Source organism: Sciurus carolinensis, chromosome 4 (genome assembly GCF_902686445.1).
Source record: "Sciurus carolinensis chromosome 4, mSciCar1.2, whole genome shotgun sequence".
NCBI lineage: Eukaryota > Metazoa > Chordata > Mammalia > Rodentia > Sciuridae > Sciurus > Sciurus carolinensis.
The window spans coordinates 116,504,902-116,521,478 of NC_062216.1; the positions used below are offsets into that span (position 1 = coordinate 116,504,902).

At 47.1% G+C, this 16,577-nt stretch overlaps 2 protein-coding genes across 4 annotated transcripts; both read left to right on the forward strand.

The window, feature by feature from the left end:
- The first annotated feature begins 8,995 nt into the window (after nt 1-8,995).
- Myl6b (myosin light chain 6B) lies at nt 8,996-13,075 on the forward strand. 2 transcript variants are annotated; one of them, XM_047548042.1, is made up of 8 exons: nt 8,996-9,076; nt 10,331-10,547; nt 11,240-11,267; nt 11,499-11,642; nt 11,956-12,129; nt 12,561-12,638; nt 12,772-12,809; nt 12,952-13,075. In XM_047548042.1, the coding sequence occupies exons 2-7, from the start codon at nt 10,377-10,379 to the stop codon at nt 12,798-12,800; spliced, it is 624 nt and encodes a 207-aa protein (XP_047403998.1). In that variant the 5' UTR covers nt 8,996-9,076; nt 10,331-10,376; the 3' UTR covers nt 12,801-12,809; nt 12,952-13,075. The 2 variants fall into 2 exon arrangements, with proteins under 2 accessions (XP_047403998.1, XP_047403999.1); XM_047548043.1 differs by having other exon boundaries at nt 9,025-9,076; nt 10,350-10,547.
- A 244-nt stretch (nt 13,076-13,319) lies between these two features.
- On the forward strand, nt 13,320-16,432 carry Myl6 (myosin light chain 6). Of its 2 annotated transcripts, XM_047548044.1 has the most exons (7): nt 13,320-13,418; nt 13,650-13,677; nt 14,477-14,620; nt 14,848-15,021; nt 15,107-15,184; nt 15,477-15,521; nt 16,238-16,432. In XM_047548044.1, the coding sequence occupies exons 1-6, from the start codon at nt 13,416-13,418 to the stop codon at nt 15,503-15,505; spliced, it is 456 nt and encodes a 151-aa protein (XP_047404000.1). In that variant the 5' UTR covers nt 13,320-13,415; the 3' UTR covers nt 15,506-15,521; nt 16,238-16,432. The 2 variants fall into 2 exon arrangements, with proteins under 2 accessions (XP_047404000.1, XP_047404001.1); XM_047548045.1 differs by lacking the exon at nt 15,477-15,521.
- Nucleotides 16,433-16,577: the final 145 nt, after the last annotated feature.

Sequence of the window (16,577 nt, forward strand, 5' to 3'; positions counted from 1 at the left end):
GGGAACTTAGCCTACATATCAGATGTTTATTACAAATGTCAAAAGCCTTTATTCAAGTCACAAATCACTTCAGTTTAGTTAATGGTCAAAACCTATTGAGATTACAGTCACCACCCAGGCACAGTGACTCACACCTATAATCCCAGTGGCTTGGGAGGCTGAGGTAGGAGGATTAAAAAGTTCAAAGCCAGCCTGCAATGCAGTGAGGCCCTAAGCAATTTGGGGAGGTGACACCCTGTCTCAAAAAATAAAAAAGGGCTAGGGATGTGGCTCAGTAGTTAAGTGTCCTTGAGTTTAATCCTTGGTACTAAAAAAAAAAAAAAAAAAAAAAAAAAAAAAAGTCACCAAGAATATAGGATATAGGTTTCATTGAGGATGGTTGAGGCCCTGTGTGAAGCAGGTGCTGCGTTTCAGGTGAGACTTATTTCCAGTCAGTGCTTGTAGTCTCAGTGCCATCAGGGCATGCTCAGCCACATCCAAAAGGGTTTCAGGTCCATCTGACCACCAACTTAGGTTTCATACCCATTTAGATATGCTCACTTTGAACTCTGTTCCTAGCAGGAGCTTTCTGGAATGCAGGCTGTAGGGGCTGTGCTCCATCTTTTCTAACTGCTAAGTGAAAGGAGAGTGAAATGGATTAAAAGTTACTACTGAAAACAGGGTCACTAGAATAGTAATTTGGATATTTTCTTACTGCCTCATGGGCTTTATCGTTTTCTCTGGAAGGATAAAAATCTTATCCCAGTGTGTATGTCTATAATCCCAGTGACTAGGGAGGTGGAGGCAGGGGAATCTCAAGTTCAGGGCCAGCCTGGGCAACTCCGAGATACTCTGTCTCAAAAAATATAAAGGGCGGAGGTGTAGCTCAATGATAGAGCACTTATCTACCATTGCAGCATGTGCAAGGCCTTGGCTTCAATTCCCAGTACTGTAAAACAATAACAAAAACTTAGGATGCTCCCAGTGTGAAGAGAGGAAAGATTCAGGGGAAAGAACTACATGTGATTTCACAATTTTTCACAATTCTCTTTGCTGGCAAAAACTGAATTTAATGTCTCCATTGTCCACTGACTTAGTTGCTTTGTTTTCAGTGATCCCTTTGTACTGATTGCTGGTTCTCCTGCCATCTTCCTTCTCATCAATTTAAGAGGATCCCAAGTTTTGCCATGAGAAAAAGGTCTCAGTTGCTGCTGCTTCCTCCTGACCACTCCAGACCCTTAGCGGGGTAAACTCCAAAGACACAGGACAGAACTTAACATTTTAAGATCTCTTACTTAATTATTGGATACTGGGCATGTGGCCCAAGGCCGGCTGGTCTAGCTGGCTTCAGATAATACAACCAGGGATTTTGCTCTGTGTGATTTTAAGAAATCATTTTGAACAATTACATTTCTAGAAAGCCAGAGGACATGGCACACATTTTCATAATCTGGAAGGGTCCCTACTCTTTCTTTTCCTTTCCAAAGTTGAGGATACAAAAGGGAGGAGTACCAATCTACATATTAAATATAACACACATTTCAGTACATAGTTCTTTTATGTATAGGAAGATGAACCAAGGGTCATTAGAGGAATTAAATATTCTTGTTATATATCAAAATAGCTTAACTTTTGACATCTGTGATGCATGTACATTTTTTCCAGAGAAAGGCAGATATGACTACATATAGATACATTGTCATGGCCATTTGCAAATGCTACTTCATAGGATGTGGCTCTGCTGAACTTATGTGCTGTAGTTAACTAGGTTTAGCAATACAGATGACTACCCAATAGCTTTCTCCTCTTCCCTACATATAGCACCTCAGAGCACTCTCCCTTGTAACGGGATAATTCTGACCCAGTTCTAGTCAACAAAATGTAGAGGAAGTCAATTGGGAGCACCAATAGAAGCAGCCATGCTGGACTTACTAGTGCATGCCTGATTCCAGGGACTCAGAAGGCTGAGACAGGAGAATCACAAGTTTGAGGTCAGCCTCAGCAATGTAGCAACCCTAGCAATTTAAGAATAATGATGTAGCTCAGTGGTACAGTGCCCCTGGGTTCAATCCCCGGTACCAAAACAAAACAAAATATCAACAAAAAAGAAAGCCCTCATTGCCTCTTCCTTTTGGGGGCGTTGTAGTACTGGGGATTAAACTCAGAGCCTCTCAACCCATTCCTTTTTAGGTCATTGGTATCAGGATGTGATGTCTGGGACTACAGCAAATTTTTTTTTTTTTTTTTTCTGAGCTACATTCCCAGTTCTTTTTATTTTATTTTGAAACAGATCTCATTAAGTTGCCCAGGTTGGGCTTGAACTTGTGATCCTCCTGTCTCAGTCTCCCAAGTAGCTGGGAACATAGTTGTATGCTTCCATGCCTAGCTAGCAACCTTTTTTGAGGTCACAAAGTGACCAACATAAGGAGGAAAAGCTAACATGATTATATTTACAAACTGGGTTCATATTATAACCTACTTTATTCACTTAGCACATAAGCATTTTTATACTTCATAAAGTATTCTTTGAAATCATAATGTATAGGGCTGAGGATGTAGCTCAGTGGTACAGCATTTACCTAGCATGTGTTCAATCCCTAGTAGTTTCACTGATCTATTGTCAGAGAGAAAGAGAGTTCCCAATATTTTGCTAATCACTGGCAACAGACACAAGCGATATTTATATACATCTCAAATGATTTCATTAGGGTAAGTGGGATTACTGGTTCAACTTCTGTACTTTAATGACATTTACTACATTCTTCTAAATTGCAATCTAAGATTATAATGTACACATCTTCTGTGCTCCTATGTGAAAATCGCTTTCCTATATTCTCTCCAACCCTGAATATTATAAAAATCATGCCAATTGATGTGTAAAAATTTACTTTTATAGATTTTCCTGTATCTTCCCTCAGTCAGACTAAAACTGTCATTTCTTGTTGATGTGAGTGGAGCCCTATCTCCAGAAGCAATCACCTACCTGCTAATTGTCTCATCTTGGGCTGGAATTCCATCAGATTTATACAGTATTTCATCAGGTAGGTGCTACTGGAAATACACAGGGTTTGTTTTGTTTTGCAAGTTGGGAGTCAAACCCAGAGCTTCACGCATGCCAGGCAAGTGCTCTACCACTGAACCACTTTCCCAACTACACTGCAAAAAAGCAAGACTGCCAGCTGGGTGAGGTGACCCACACCTGTAATCCCAGTAGTCTGGGAAGCTAAGTCAGGAAGATCACGAGTTCAAAGCCAGCCTCAGCAATTGTGGGGTCCTCAGTAAGACCCTGTCCCAAAATAAAATATAAAAAAAGGGCTGGGGATGTGGCCCATTGGTTAAGTGCCCCTGGGTTCAATCCCTTGTACAAAAACAAAAACAAACAAACAAACAAAAAAACAAAAAACACAAGACTGCCCTAAAAATCTGCCACTCTTTTTTTTTTTTTGTGGTGCTGGTGATTGAACCCAGCACCTTGTACTTGCAAGGCAAGCACTCTACCAACTCAGCTATATCCCCAGACCCCCCTAAAAAATCTATAAACCCAAAACAAAAAGAAGTAGGGCGTTCAGGCAAGTAGAAGAACAATAATAAATAACTGAATATAAGAAAGAAACAAAAAATACAGGTGACCTAGAAGAGCAGCTGAAGGGCCTGAATAAAATCTCCTTCTGCTCCCCTTCTTCTCAAACCTTCCCACATAACACTTCTCACCCACTTTGCCAAGCCCTTATTCTTAAAACCATACTGACACAAGCTCATTCAGGCCTCCCTTTAAACCTGGCTCACTTTTGGAGAGATTCTGTTCACCTGTAGCACCCTCTAGGGGTTGCTCCTTATCCTGAATCCCATATATTTATCCTGCAAGAGGGGTTCCCTGCCCAAAGATGCTTCTTCATCATTACTCTCAGTTCAGCAAAAATCTCAGCTCTTTTGGAGATGGTGGCAGTATTATATATTATTTCCACTCTCTCTCATTTTTGTCATTCACTAAATACTTGGTCATTCCTCAACATTTACTGATGGGTTTGGCATCCTAAATCTTGTTATCCTCCTGCTGTCTTCAGTGTACGCTGTAGTAGGTTATTCAGTAACTAGAATCACAGTTCCTCATTGTGGTTGCCATTGTTTCCTCTCCAGTAATCTTTCCACTCCTTCCCATTTAGAGTGACCCCAATCCACCTCCAATGTCAGGGACACACCTTAAATGGCCTAAGTGAAAAAGAGGAACACACCATCCTCCTTGCTACAGGGGTAGGCAGTAAGCCATGACAAAGCCAATCAAAACATATGTCCTGCCAGAGCATTAGTTCAAAGGTGAATGGGAATTTTTCCAAGTGGGTCTAGTCAAAGTCCAGGAATTGATTCCAATGGTCAAGAGAAGTTCATTCTCACGTTTGAGGCCAGTCTGGGAAAATTAGCAAGACTCTGTCTTAAAATAAAAAATAAGTGCTGGAGGAATTGAGAAGTTCATTCTCTCGATATGTGGAAGAGAGAGCCAAGAGCATCACAGAATGGATCCCTTTGTTTTGTTGTGAATTCCTGGGTCCAAATAAATCTAAAGCCTACCCAACTCTTGACTTTTAAATTTTTAAATTACATAAGTCAATAAATAATCCCCTTATTGTTTAGCCAGATTTTTAAAAAAATGTTTTTAGTTGTAGATGGACACAATACCTTTATTTACTTGTTTTTATGTGGTGCTAAGGTTCAAACCCAGTGCCTCACACATGCAACGCGAGAACTCTGCCACCAAGCTACAACTCCAGCCCTAGCCAGATTTTTTATACTCTCAATTGAAAGAACCCTAATGAATGTTCTCAAAACTAATGACTTTATTAGGTGTGGTTGTGCATGCCTATAATCCCAGCAGCTCAGGAGACAGGAGGATCAAAAGTTCAAAGTCAACCTCAGCAACTTAGTGAGGCCCTATGCAACTTCATAAGATCCTGTCTCAAAATAAAAAATAAAAAGGACTGGAAATGTGACTCAGTGATTAAGCACCCCTGGGCTTAATCCGTGGTACCAAACAAACAAACAAACAAAAAAACTAATGACCTTCACCTCATTAAACTCTCAATCATCTCTACCCATAGCCATTCACCCTGCTTCCTGGCTTCTCTATCCTTTAAAATTTTAATCTCAAATGTACTATTTTCTCCACTACAACACTGAGATCTTCAACTCTCTTTCTCTCTCCCTCTCTCTCTTTTTTTTTAGTAGTACTGGGGACTGAACCAGGGATGCTCTACTGCTGAGCTACATCCCCAGCCCTTTTTATTTTTCATTTTGAGGCCGTGTCCCACTAACCTGTTGAGGCTAGTCTGGAACTTGCCCTCTTCCTGCCTCAACTTGCCCAGTAGCTGGGATTACACGCATGCACAACTGTACCAGGCTCAACTATCTTACTTCTTCAACCTCACAGAAATTTTTGCCTGTTAATGACTCTATATATTTTCTCAATCTAATAGCTCGCTCCTCTATTCTTATTCCTTCTCTTTCAGACCTGGTCCATAAACCCTCCTCCTTGATCACATGTTCATCCATTATCCTATTCCATAAAATGCCAGCCCCTAACCATTCCAGGTGACTCTTTTCTCTGGCTTAATTGTCCACATGACCAAGTGCTGCTGGAAGAAGGAAATTAGTACCTTGTAGACTGGCAGTAGTACAAATTCATGGGTAGGGATTATGGGCTAGGGATGTAGCTCGGTGAGAGAGCACTTGCTTAGCATGTGCAAGGCTCTGGGTCTAACCCCCAAATACCAGAAAAAAAAAAAAGGCAAATTCATGATTTCCCATTGCAACTATCACTCATGTTACTCAGCAAGTACAAGTGCTGAGCACCAAATAGACCCTTGGTAAATATTTACTAAACAAATAAGTCATTTCCATCTTTTATAGCACCTATCTCAAATCTTTACTACTTTCTCAACTCATCTCCTACTTCTTCTCTTAGCAAATCATATCATTTCACCTTCTATTTCTTTTTTTATTTTTGGTACTGAGGATTAAACCCACTGAGCCACATCCTCAGCCTTTTTATTTTTTATTTTGGAAACAATGTCTCAGAAGTTGCTCAGGGCCTTGCTAAGTTGCTGAGTCTGACTTTGAACTTGTGATCTTCCTGCCTCAGCCTCCCAAGTTGCTAGGATTACAGGCCTGCGCCACCACACCTGGCTCACTTTCCCTTTCAAAGTAAAAATAAAGAGTTAATACATGAGAACTCTCTCAATCTCTTGAATCTCCAACCTACTTTCCTATTGACTTACTAGTATGGGTGTTCATCCTTGACACTTTCCTTTCGCTGAGATATCCATTCTCCCTACAAGTATTTCAGGACCTTGTATGTACTTGGCTCTGCTTGGCCCTGGATACACCACACGTGTGGGGATCATAAAAGAAAGGGAACCTGAGCAATGAGGACACAGGACATATATGAAGTACTACAAGCTGGTATGTGTGGTTGTTACAAAAAAGGAGTGCTTTTGTGAGACACTAAAGAGAAAGTCTATTTATTTTTGTGTAGTGCTGGTTTTTATTTATTTTTTCTTTTTTTAGTGCTGGGTTTTGAACCCAGGGTCTTGCACATGTGAGGCAAGCACTCTCTCACGTACACCCCTAGCCTCAGGATTAAATCTTTATCAAAAAAAGATAAAGGATTCCACACAAATGGAAAGATTTTAAGTATGGCAATCACATGATCAGAAATATAATTTGACGTGATCACTACATTTAGTAAAGCTGTGTTACTCATGTGTTTGGTAGTGTATTTCTGTGTTTTCTAGCAGGCTAAAAATATTTTTAAAACATTTCCAGGGCTGGGGAGATAGCTCAGTTGGTAGAGTGCTTGCCTTGCAAGCGCAAAGCCCTGGGTTCGATCCCCAGCACCACACACCAAAAAAAAAAAAAAAAAAAAAAAAAAAAAAAATTTCCAGTCCTTAGCACACACCTAGAAATTTTGAGGGGAGATTATGGAAGTCTGTCAGCTTACAAAGCTCCCAGTAAATTCTGAAAAACAGCTAAATCTGTGAACCACAATTAAAGAACATTACAAATATGAAGCTAGCTTTACTTGCCATAAAACTTATTTTTCTGTTTATATTTTGCACTAGTAGAGGTCTATAAATATAACTTAAGCTGGGCATGGTGGCAAGCACCCGTGATTCCAGCTACTTACTTGAGAGGCTGAGGCAGGAGGATGAAAAGTTCAAGGCCAATCTGGGCAATTGAGACCCTGTCTTAAAACTTTCAAAAAGAAAAAAGGCAGGAATGGTGTGTGTGTATACACACACACACAGCTAGTCTTCCAATCTTTTTGTCAAAGGTCTTCATTTTTTCTCTTTGTACTATTTCTCTATAAAGGAAACAGAAAATCATAGCAAGTCAGCTGATGCCATAAATCTCATACTAGCAAAGTGCCCAAAGTGGGCTACAGCTAGAGGAAAAGAGGGGAAAGAAAGAAAATTAGATAAGACCACATCTTTGAAATTGGAGAGAAGCCAGGTGTGGTGACACCTGTCTGTAATTCCAGTGACAGCTGGAGGGAGATGCTGAGGGAGAACAGCATGATCAAGTCCAGTTTCAGCAACTCAGATCCTATCTCAAAGTTTAATAAATAAATAAAAAGGGTTGGAGATGTAGATCAATGGTAGAGCACTCATGGGTTCAATGCCCAGTACTGAGAGAGTGAGAGAGAGAGACAGAGAGAGAGAAATAAAGAATAAATTAGGCTGGTTACGTAGTTCAGTGGTCCAACAATTGCCTAGCAAGTAGGAGGTCCTGGGTTTGATCCTCAGCAGCCCCCAGGAAGACACAAGGCACTTAACATGTGGCCTTTCCCACCAAACTTTGGGTTCTATTACTTCTGTTTTACAGATTCAAATGAGAGTGGATCAGTGCTGCTTCTGAGATCATTTAACCCTCAAGAATGGTTTCTAAATGTATCACTGCCCAGACTGGCCTTAAACTTGCCATCCTCCCGCCACAGCCTGGCTTCATCATGTTATTTTTTTCCTACAGACCGTTTCTATTCTTCTTTTTTGGGGTGGTACTGAGGATTGAAGCCAGGACCTCAGGCATGTTACCCAAACACTCCTACTGAGCCACATCCCCAACCCTTCCATTTCTACTCTGCTGGGAAGCTTTCCCCAACCAGTGCACCCCACTTACAGTCCATAAAGTTCACTTAGGCCTCACTCTGGAGATCCGTGCGGTTTTCTATTCTGAGTCACTCTTTGCATGGCTCTAGCCCTGGCCTCAAGCGCGAAGCGCCCCGCCAGGGTATTTACTGATCTAGCGAGTAAATGGGGTTGGGGGCGGCTGGTTCTCTGCCGGCACACATACCTCTGAAAAACACCCGGGGGAATGAGCGAACCCCCATGCTAGACAGAGGTATCTAAGTGAAGGGCTGGGTAGCCCAACGCTTCCTTCCGAGGAGACCTTTGAACCCCGGGACTGAATGGTGCAAAAGTAGCTGCAGAGGCAGAAGCCTCGACTCGTAGAGTCTGGGGTAGGTGACCAGGCTTAACTGCAAATCTCGTTCACTTCAGCGACTAGTTCATTTCAAATAAAAATAAAAATACACTTTGACAGTTAACTGCTCCAAGCCACACAATAACTAGCCTGTTTTCTTTCTACCAAACTGCGAGAGGAAGTCAAAGAGGTCACAGCCGCTCTCGGCGGGACGGTGCTTTCAGTTATCGGATCTTCAAACCGCCTGCCGCATCTTCGACTTTTCCTCTAGTTTTGAGTTCTCTCACCTCTGGTGAGATGCAGAAAAACACCCTTGCCACACTAAACGAAGAACTCACCGGGGCTAGATACGGCGGATATCCCGAGCAGCCCCGCAGAGTTTTAAGGTCAAGGGAGGGGACTGCTCAAGATAAACGCGCTCCACGGAGCCTGAGTCACGAACCGCGATCGCTGTCCGGATGCCCCGCCCATGCCCTCGCACTGCGGGGTTAGTGAGTTTCCCGTGAGCCCGCGGGCGCGCGCGGAGACTACGACTCCCGGCATGCTTCGCGGCCGATGGAATTAACCCTTCAGGGCCGGGAGCCGCGCTGCGTTCCGTCCCCGCCCCTTACCCGGACCCCGCAGGGTGAGTTTTGGGGGACTGGGGAGGGCCTCTTTCCTTTAAGGCTTAGGGATGTGCGTGCGTAAGATGCATGTATTATTCGTGAGAGGAATGATTTCTTATTTTCCAAAATTAAGACAATTTGCTGTAATGAGATTCAGTCTTTTTTGCAAATGGAAACCCAGCATCACTCCCTGAACCCCAGGGCCCAGGTGAAATCACTGCTCTCTTTCTCAGAATGCTGCCTGAATCCTCTCTTTTTCTCCCAGAACAAAAGCAGCCAGCACCCCTTCTTTACCACCCCTCTTCATCCCTTCTCTTCTACCCCCCACTACCCCCCCCCCCCCCGCCCCCCGCAAGGTTTTGTAACCTGGAGCCAGAGTCAGGGCTTTTATTTTGTCCTTGCGGGGATGAGTACTCATGGAACCCATAGGAGTTCCCATATCCTTTTGGATTACAGAATCTAGGCCCTTTGTCTCCCAGAGTCGCCCTTATCCCCAGGTGCCACAGGGGTTCCCTGCATTTCCAGCAGGCACTCTACCTTTTGTCTAACTTGAATGACTATGGGCTTGTGGAAGGTTCCTTCCTTGGAAGTATGAATATGGGTGGTGGGTGTTAAACCTGATTCTTGGCTGCACCCCCATCCCTAAATCACTACTGCACATAGGAGACAATGGGGAGTGTCACATTCCCCTGTTACTGTGTACAGTTCCAGACCTGGGCTGGGTCGGGGCCCAGCGACTACAAGTATTATTATTAGATTGGGAATTGGGAATTATTAGATTGTAGGATCAGCTACCCCTGCTCCTCACTCATGGTCAGCAAGGATGGAGGGGCTGTTTGTTTTTTCCCCTTTCACTGTTTCCAGACAACACTTTAAGTGTTCCCACTTCACACAGCCTCTCCAGGCCCTCCCCCAACTCCCACCCCTCCCTGAACTTTCTAGAGTCTAAAACTTTCTGGCTCCACTACTTTACTTCACCCCTATCTCAGTGTCACTGGCAAGCATCCTATCCTTACCCCAGAGGTTAACTCCCTCATTCTGGGCAGTCTCTGGCTTCCTCCCTCTGCCCCCAAAAGGAACAATATTCCGGCCAGCTTTTGGGGAGGAGTGGGCAGAGGAAAGAAAACCTTGGGGTAGGAGTTCTGAACCATAGGAGGCCAGGGGAGTGAGGGCAGGCAGGCATATCTCTCCTACCTCACCCTCACCACCGCCAACTGGCTCCCTGCCCCTGCCCCCGCCCCTTGACATCCCAGACTCCCTGGCTATTTAAACAGAGATGGGTGCCCCCATCAGCACACTGTCCTTTGGTCACCGGACATCATGCCTCCCAAGAAGGATGTTCCCGTGAAGAAACCAGCAGGGCCCTCCATCTCTAAACCTGCTGCCAAACCAGCAGCAGGGGTCCCTCCAGCCAAGACCAAGGCTGAGCCTGCTGTTGCCCAGGCGCCTGTGAAAACCCAGGAGCCCCCTGTCGATCTCTCCAAAGTGGTGGTGAGTCCCCAGAAAGCAACAATGTGGAGAGAATGATTCAAGGGTGGGATTCAGCCTAAAGGATCAGGGAGTATGTAGAAGGTAGGAATGAATGAGATTGGGGGTTCCCTGCAGTCCCCTATTGGGCTTATGACTCTACTGTTGTCTTTGCTGCTGTCTCTCCTTCTATCCTATGATGTGTTTGTACCATTTCACATACTTGCTGACCCCCTGCTGGAGGCAGAGACTGTGAGATGGGGAACACCTGGGTTCTGGGGACAGTTTCAGGGTGAAGGGAGGGAGCTGCTGCCTGCTCCTGGCTGACTGTTCAACTCAAAAGGCCACAGATCTGAACCCCAGGAAGGGAGGCTGAAGAGGACAGGCTTGTTAGACAATCACAGCTGGGGGCCAGGGGTAAATTTAGCCTTTGTTCAGCCCCCAGTTATGTGAGGGATGCAGGGCTCAGGGCAGTGGAGGGAGGGAAACAGGTGGCATGGGATTAACCCTGTTCCCAGGAAACCCTCCCCCCTATAATTCCTCCTCTTGGGATTCTCCCAAGGCCCAGAGCTGGGAATGGGACTGAGGTGGCTGGGCTCCCAGCTTGGTCCCTTTGGGCCCCTCCCCAGAAGTGGCTGCCAGCTGGTTGGGAGGAGAGCTGGAGAGGGATTGAATAAACCCTGTCATCTCTCCTCACCTGCTCTTTTCTTCCACAGATCGAGTTTAACAAGGACCAGCTGGAGGGTGAGGAGAAGCTGGTTCCTTAAGCCCACTGTCCAGTCCCAAGCCCCTGGTCAGATCCTTTTTCTGTTCCCATAACTCCAGTCCGACCTTGAAACCTCCCACACTAGTCCTTTTTCCAACTTTGTCATGCCCAGGTCTACTATACACCCTTTCTGATCCTTCCTTCTGAGAGAGGAGAGGGTTGGGGGGATGGGCACCTCTGATCAACACTGACCCCTCCTTACATCTCAGAGTTCAAGGAGGCCTTTGAGCTGTTTGACCGAGTAGGCGATGGCAAGATCCTGTACAGCCAGTGCGGGGATGTAATGAGGGCCCTGGGTCAGAACCCGACCAACGCCGAGGTGCTCAAGGTCCTGGGGAACCCCAAGAGTGATGGTGAGAGGAGCCTTGGAACAAGTGGGTTTTCTTTTTCTTTTTTTGCGGGAGCCCTGGGGATCAAACCCAGGGCCTTGTGCATGCTGCCCAAGTGTTCTACCACTGAGCTACATACTCAGTCCTCAATTTGCAATGGTAGAATGTTGGTAAGGTGACAAAGAATGTTGGAGTGGACCTCAGGACTTCAAAAACTTAAACTTGGGGGCAGAAAAACATCCTGAATGCTGAAGGGGATGAAAGATGTGGTAGGGATGAGAACTGGGTCTTGGGAGATACCACAATGACCTCTCTCTCACCTCTTTCTGACCTCCAGAGCTGAAGACCAGGCGTGTGGACTTTGAGACGTTCCTGCCCATGCTCCAGGCAGTGGCCAAGAACCGGGACCAAGGCACATATGAGGACTACCTGGAGGGGCTTCGGGTGTTTGACAAGGAGGGAAATGGCAAAGTCATGGGTGCAGAGCTCAGACATGTCCTCACCACCCTGGGTAAGGCAGGGACCAGAAATTGAGGAGGGAGTAGACTAGGAAGAAGGCTGGCAAGCTAGGCAGAGCCAGGGAGGGGATTATCCTGCAGGTCATGGGCAGTAGACTGAGAAGGTCAGATCATGAGGACAGAATCTGAGAGACTTCTCCAGAGACTAAAACACCCTCCAAAGGGGACAGAGAGGGAATGAGGTGGAAGTCCTGAGTTCTTGCTTTGGAAGCAATACTTGTGCTCTGGGATGTCTCAGCCCTTGAGGCTTCAGTTTCCTCTCTGTCAAAGGTTTCCCTGGGTCCCAGGCATTGTGTTCAGACTGGCAATATGGAAAGCAAGATGCAGGGTGGGAGAAGGGGAGGAGACACCACCTGGAAGAGTTGTGGCCTGGTTGGGTGAGGGAGGAAGGACAGGGGGCTCCAATGCTGTGTTTGGGATTCAGGAGAGAAGATGACTGAGGAGGAGGTGGAGACTGTTCTGGCAGGACATGAGGACAGTAATGGCTGCATCAACTATGAGGGTGAGGGGGTCAGAGGAGCAGAAGGGCCAGGGGAGGAAGGGGAGTGCCGTGGGAGTGGGGCATCCTGAATTACCTACAGTTGGAAGGATTATCTGAGGGTCTGCTTCTGAAGCCTCCTTGCCTCTCTCTGCAGCCTTCCTGAAGCACATCCTCAGCGTCTAAGCTTTACAGGTAGGCCCTCCAGCCTCCCCACCTTGGCTTGAGAGGCAAGACTCCCCTTGCCTCAGCCAGCACAGGAAAGCCGGGGAGTGCGTTTTCCTGTCCAATCGCTGCGCAAGCGCCAGGGCTTGGCAACTTTCATTTTTTTCCACAGATCCTGTGGGGCCGGACATTTGCCTTCCCTCTCCCCGGCAGTCGGAAGCACGTTTCTGCCACTAGGCGGCCACCTATTGTGTCAAAATAAAGACATGGTTCCTTCCTTGGTCTCAGACTTGTTTTCTTCAGAGGAGCAAAGGGTGGGCCCTCTTCTCTCACAAAGCTGATATCCTCAGATCTTTAAGATGTTCGGAGAAGCGGATTCTTTGCGCCCCGCCCCCGTCCCCCGCCCACTGACTTGCCGGGTGTCTGCGCCCAGGTAGGGCTGCTGGGGAGAAGGACCAAAGCCGGCCCGCCCACCTCGTTACTGATGTAGCAATGTCATCTGCATAAATCCAGGCCGAAGTTCCTATTGGCTGAATCTGAGGAGGGTGACGTCATTAGGACGTACTAAGACTAGGGTTGGCCTTGGAGTCGGAGCCATTACTGCAGGAAAAGGTCCCGCAGAGCTGAGCAGTCAAGATGGTGGGGCCCGAGACCTGGGGATAAGCGGGATGTGGGGCGAGGAGGGGAGGCAGGGGTCGGGGGCAAAGGGGACTCGAGGGCTTGAAAGGTTGGCGATGGGGTTGGAAAGTTTAGGGCCCAGTCCTGCTGGGAAACGAGGCCCCAGAGTGAACAACAGGAGTTTGTGGGACTGGGATATTCGCTTGTGGGATTGGAATTCAGATGCTGACCACTCCCTTCTTCTCCGAGCAGTGTGACTTCACGGAGGATCAGACCGCAGGTAGGCAGTCTCTGATCCCAACCGAGGTCACCCTTAGGGAGAGGGACACCCCCTTGGCACTTATCCTTTAACCCCAACCTGCCATCTTTCTAGCACCCCCAGGAGAGTACCTCCTAGATTCCCTTCTCCCTCCTCCTGCATCCTCCATTTTCTTTTCTCATTCTTTCTTCCTTCCCCTTCCACTCTAGATCTGAGCCCCAAGCACTGGGTGAGTTTTAGGTCCTGTGGGTATGTGAAACAACTTGGTTACCTCATGCCTGCTGTGTGTGGGATTTGGGGAGGGTGTATTAAGCTGTCCGTGCTCCCCTGTTCCTTAATCAGCGACTTCGGCCTCTTCTGTTGTCCTTTTGGTAACTGTCCCCCTCCCCCAGCTTGGAATCCTGAAGATTGCAGTGACCTGATATTTTTGTGAAGTTGGGAAGTGGGAGAGTTTGCTAAGGATTATGACTGTAGCTCCACCCTCTGGAAGGTCTCTTTGTACAGAAAGGGTGGGAAGTGGCAGGCTAGAATGACCCCAGGCTGCTGCTCATGCTTCCTTATAAGGACAGGACCCAGATGGGGCGGTGGCAGATTTCTGCCCTGAGTAGTGTAGTAGTAGTGAGGAGGCTGGGCCTAACCTGCTGTAGGAGGGCTGTCTCTTTAGTTGAGACATTTGAGCTGGGAGAAATAGATCATCCTTAGCGGTCTTGGGTGTGCAGCAGGGTAGATATCTGTTTTCCAGAGTGTGAGCAAAGTTGACCAGGCAGCAGAGTAGGTCTGAGTTGACCCTCTCATTCCAAGTGCTCATTTGAATCCTCAGAATTCAAGGAGGCCTTCCAGCTGTTTGACCGAACAGGTGATGGCAAGATCCTGTACAGCCAGTGTGGGGATGTGATGAGGGCTCTGGGCCAGAACCCCACCAACGCCGAGGTTCTCAAGGTCCTGGGGAACCCCAAGAGTGATGGTGAGTGAGCATCATTACAAACAACTCAGTGTGGTGTAGTAGGTCCACAGTTCTTCAGCTGAGCTTTATCGTCATAGGACCCAAACTCAACCAAATCTTGTTTAGCAAATCCCACAAAATTCCCCTTTGGATGGCAGCATCTGTTCTGTTGTGATCCCCATAATTCCCTGTCCTGGGGAATTTTGTGACTTCTCTGGCCTGACACTCTTCCACTTCCTATATGGCAGAGATGAATGTAAAGGTGCTGGACTTTGAGCACTTCTTGCCCATGCTGCAGACTGTGGCCAAGAACAAGGACCAGGGAACCTATGAGGATTATGTTGAAGGTCTTCGGGTGTTTGACAAGGAAGGGAATGGTACTGTCATGGGTGCTGAAATCCGTCATGTCCTTGTCACACTGGGTAAGGTTCTATGCCCTTGTCCTGAAACTGAGGTGCCACACTGATATACTTCACTTGTCCAAAACTGCACTTTCACCCTCTACAGGTGAGAAGATGACAGAGGAAGAAGTGGAAATGCTGGTGGCGGGGCATGAGGACAGCAATGGTTGTATCAACTATGAAGGTGAGGAGTGAAATGGAACTTTCACAGTTAGCATATAAAGGGCATGTTATGGACAGCTTCTGGGGCTTTCCTTGTCCTTGGGCTCCAAAAGGAGCCAGGAGGCAAGAGGCAGGGCCCAGCCCAGCCCAAGAGTGGGAGGTTGTGAAGGGGGTGGCGGGTATGACAGGGAAGTAAGGGATAATGAAGGGCAAAGGAAAGGGAAGTAAATGGAATGTCTGTTCCCCCACCGCCTGAACCCTTCACCCCATGTCTGTGTTTTGTCTTCACCATTAATGTCTCTTCCTTCCTGCAGCGTTTGTGAGGCATATCCTGTCGGGGTGACGGGCCCGTGGGGCGGGTACGGCTCCTCCCAGCCTCTCCTGTAGATGATCTCTCCCAGTGTTTCTTTTTTCTTCCCAACCTGTGCTCTCTAGCCCCTGCCCTTACCCTACTACCATCTGACTTTCTTCTGGCATGTTTCTGCATGGAGCTGGCTAGGGAGGGGAGGGACTCCTCAAAGAGGAAGGCAGCTTGGGGGTATGGTACCTCCTATTTCTCTCCTAGTATGGTCTGAGGTTTTGCTTGTAGGGCCCTGGGTACTGGTGTCTGGGAACTCACACCAGCCTGTAGCTAATCTTGCTTTTGGATAGTCCTTTGGCCCTGGAGCATGGAGAACTGGCATAGGCGATTGGGCTGCCTGCCCCATTCTGCTGCTATAGCTGAATAGCCCTATCCCCATCCCTCTGCTGGGCAGCTGGAGGTACCCTAACCCAAAACTCTATCCTCTCCTCCCGCCAGTGGCTGACAGTAGCTATAGGTGTAGTTAAGAACCTTTCTGCCTCTGCTATTTTCTTGCTGCTCAGGGTGGGGTGGATAACTAACAGCTGGTGGGAGGGGAGCCAGGGCCAGAGAGAACTGTTTAGACTCAAGGTGGATTTTCTGCAAACTGACCCCAAGGTTGGTTGCTGCAGGCATGTTCCCTTTCATGCCACCTTCATGGTCTTGTAGTCTCCTGGTCCGTGGCATACCCTCCCCACCTGTTCCCTGGGCTCACCCCTCCTCTCATTTCCACAGAGCTTGTCCGGATGGTGCTGAATGGCTGAAGACATTCCTGGTATTCCCTGAGCCTGTGCCTTGCCCTGTGTGAGATTTGTATGTGACCCTGGAGGCTTCCTAGGCTCCCTTGTCAAAACACCTTTCCCACCTGGTCTTTCATAGATGATGTTTGCCGTCAGCATTCACCAAATAAATGTCCTTTCTTTGCCCACATTTCAGTTCTGCTTTTCTTCCTGAGCAGGGTAAATGGGGAAAAGGCGAGGTGGTGATGGTTTCTGCCCTGAGACAGAAAGAACCCAGAGTCTAAGGACAGTGGGTTCCAGTTTGGGGAAAGCTAGAAAAGGGCCTTGTAGAGATA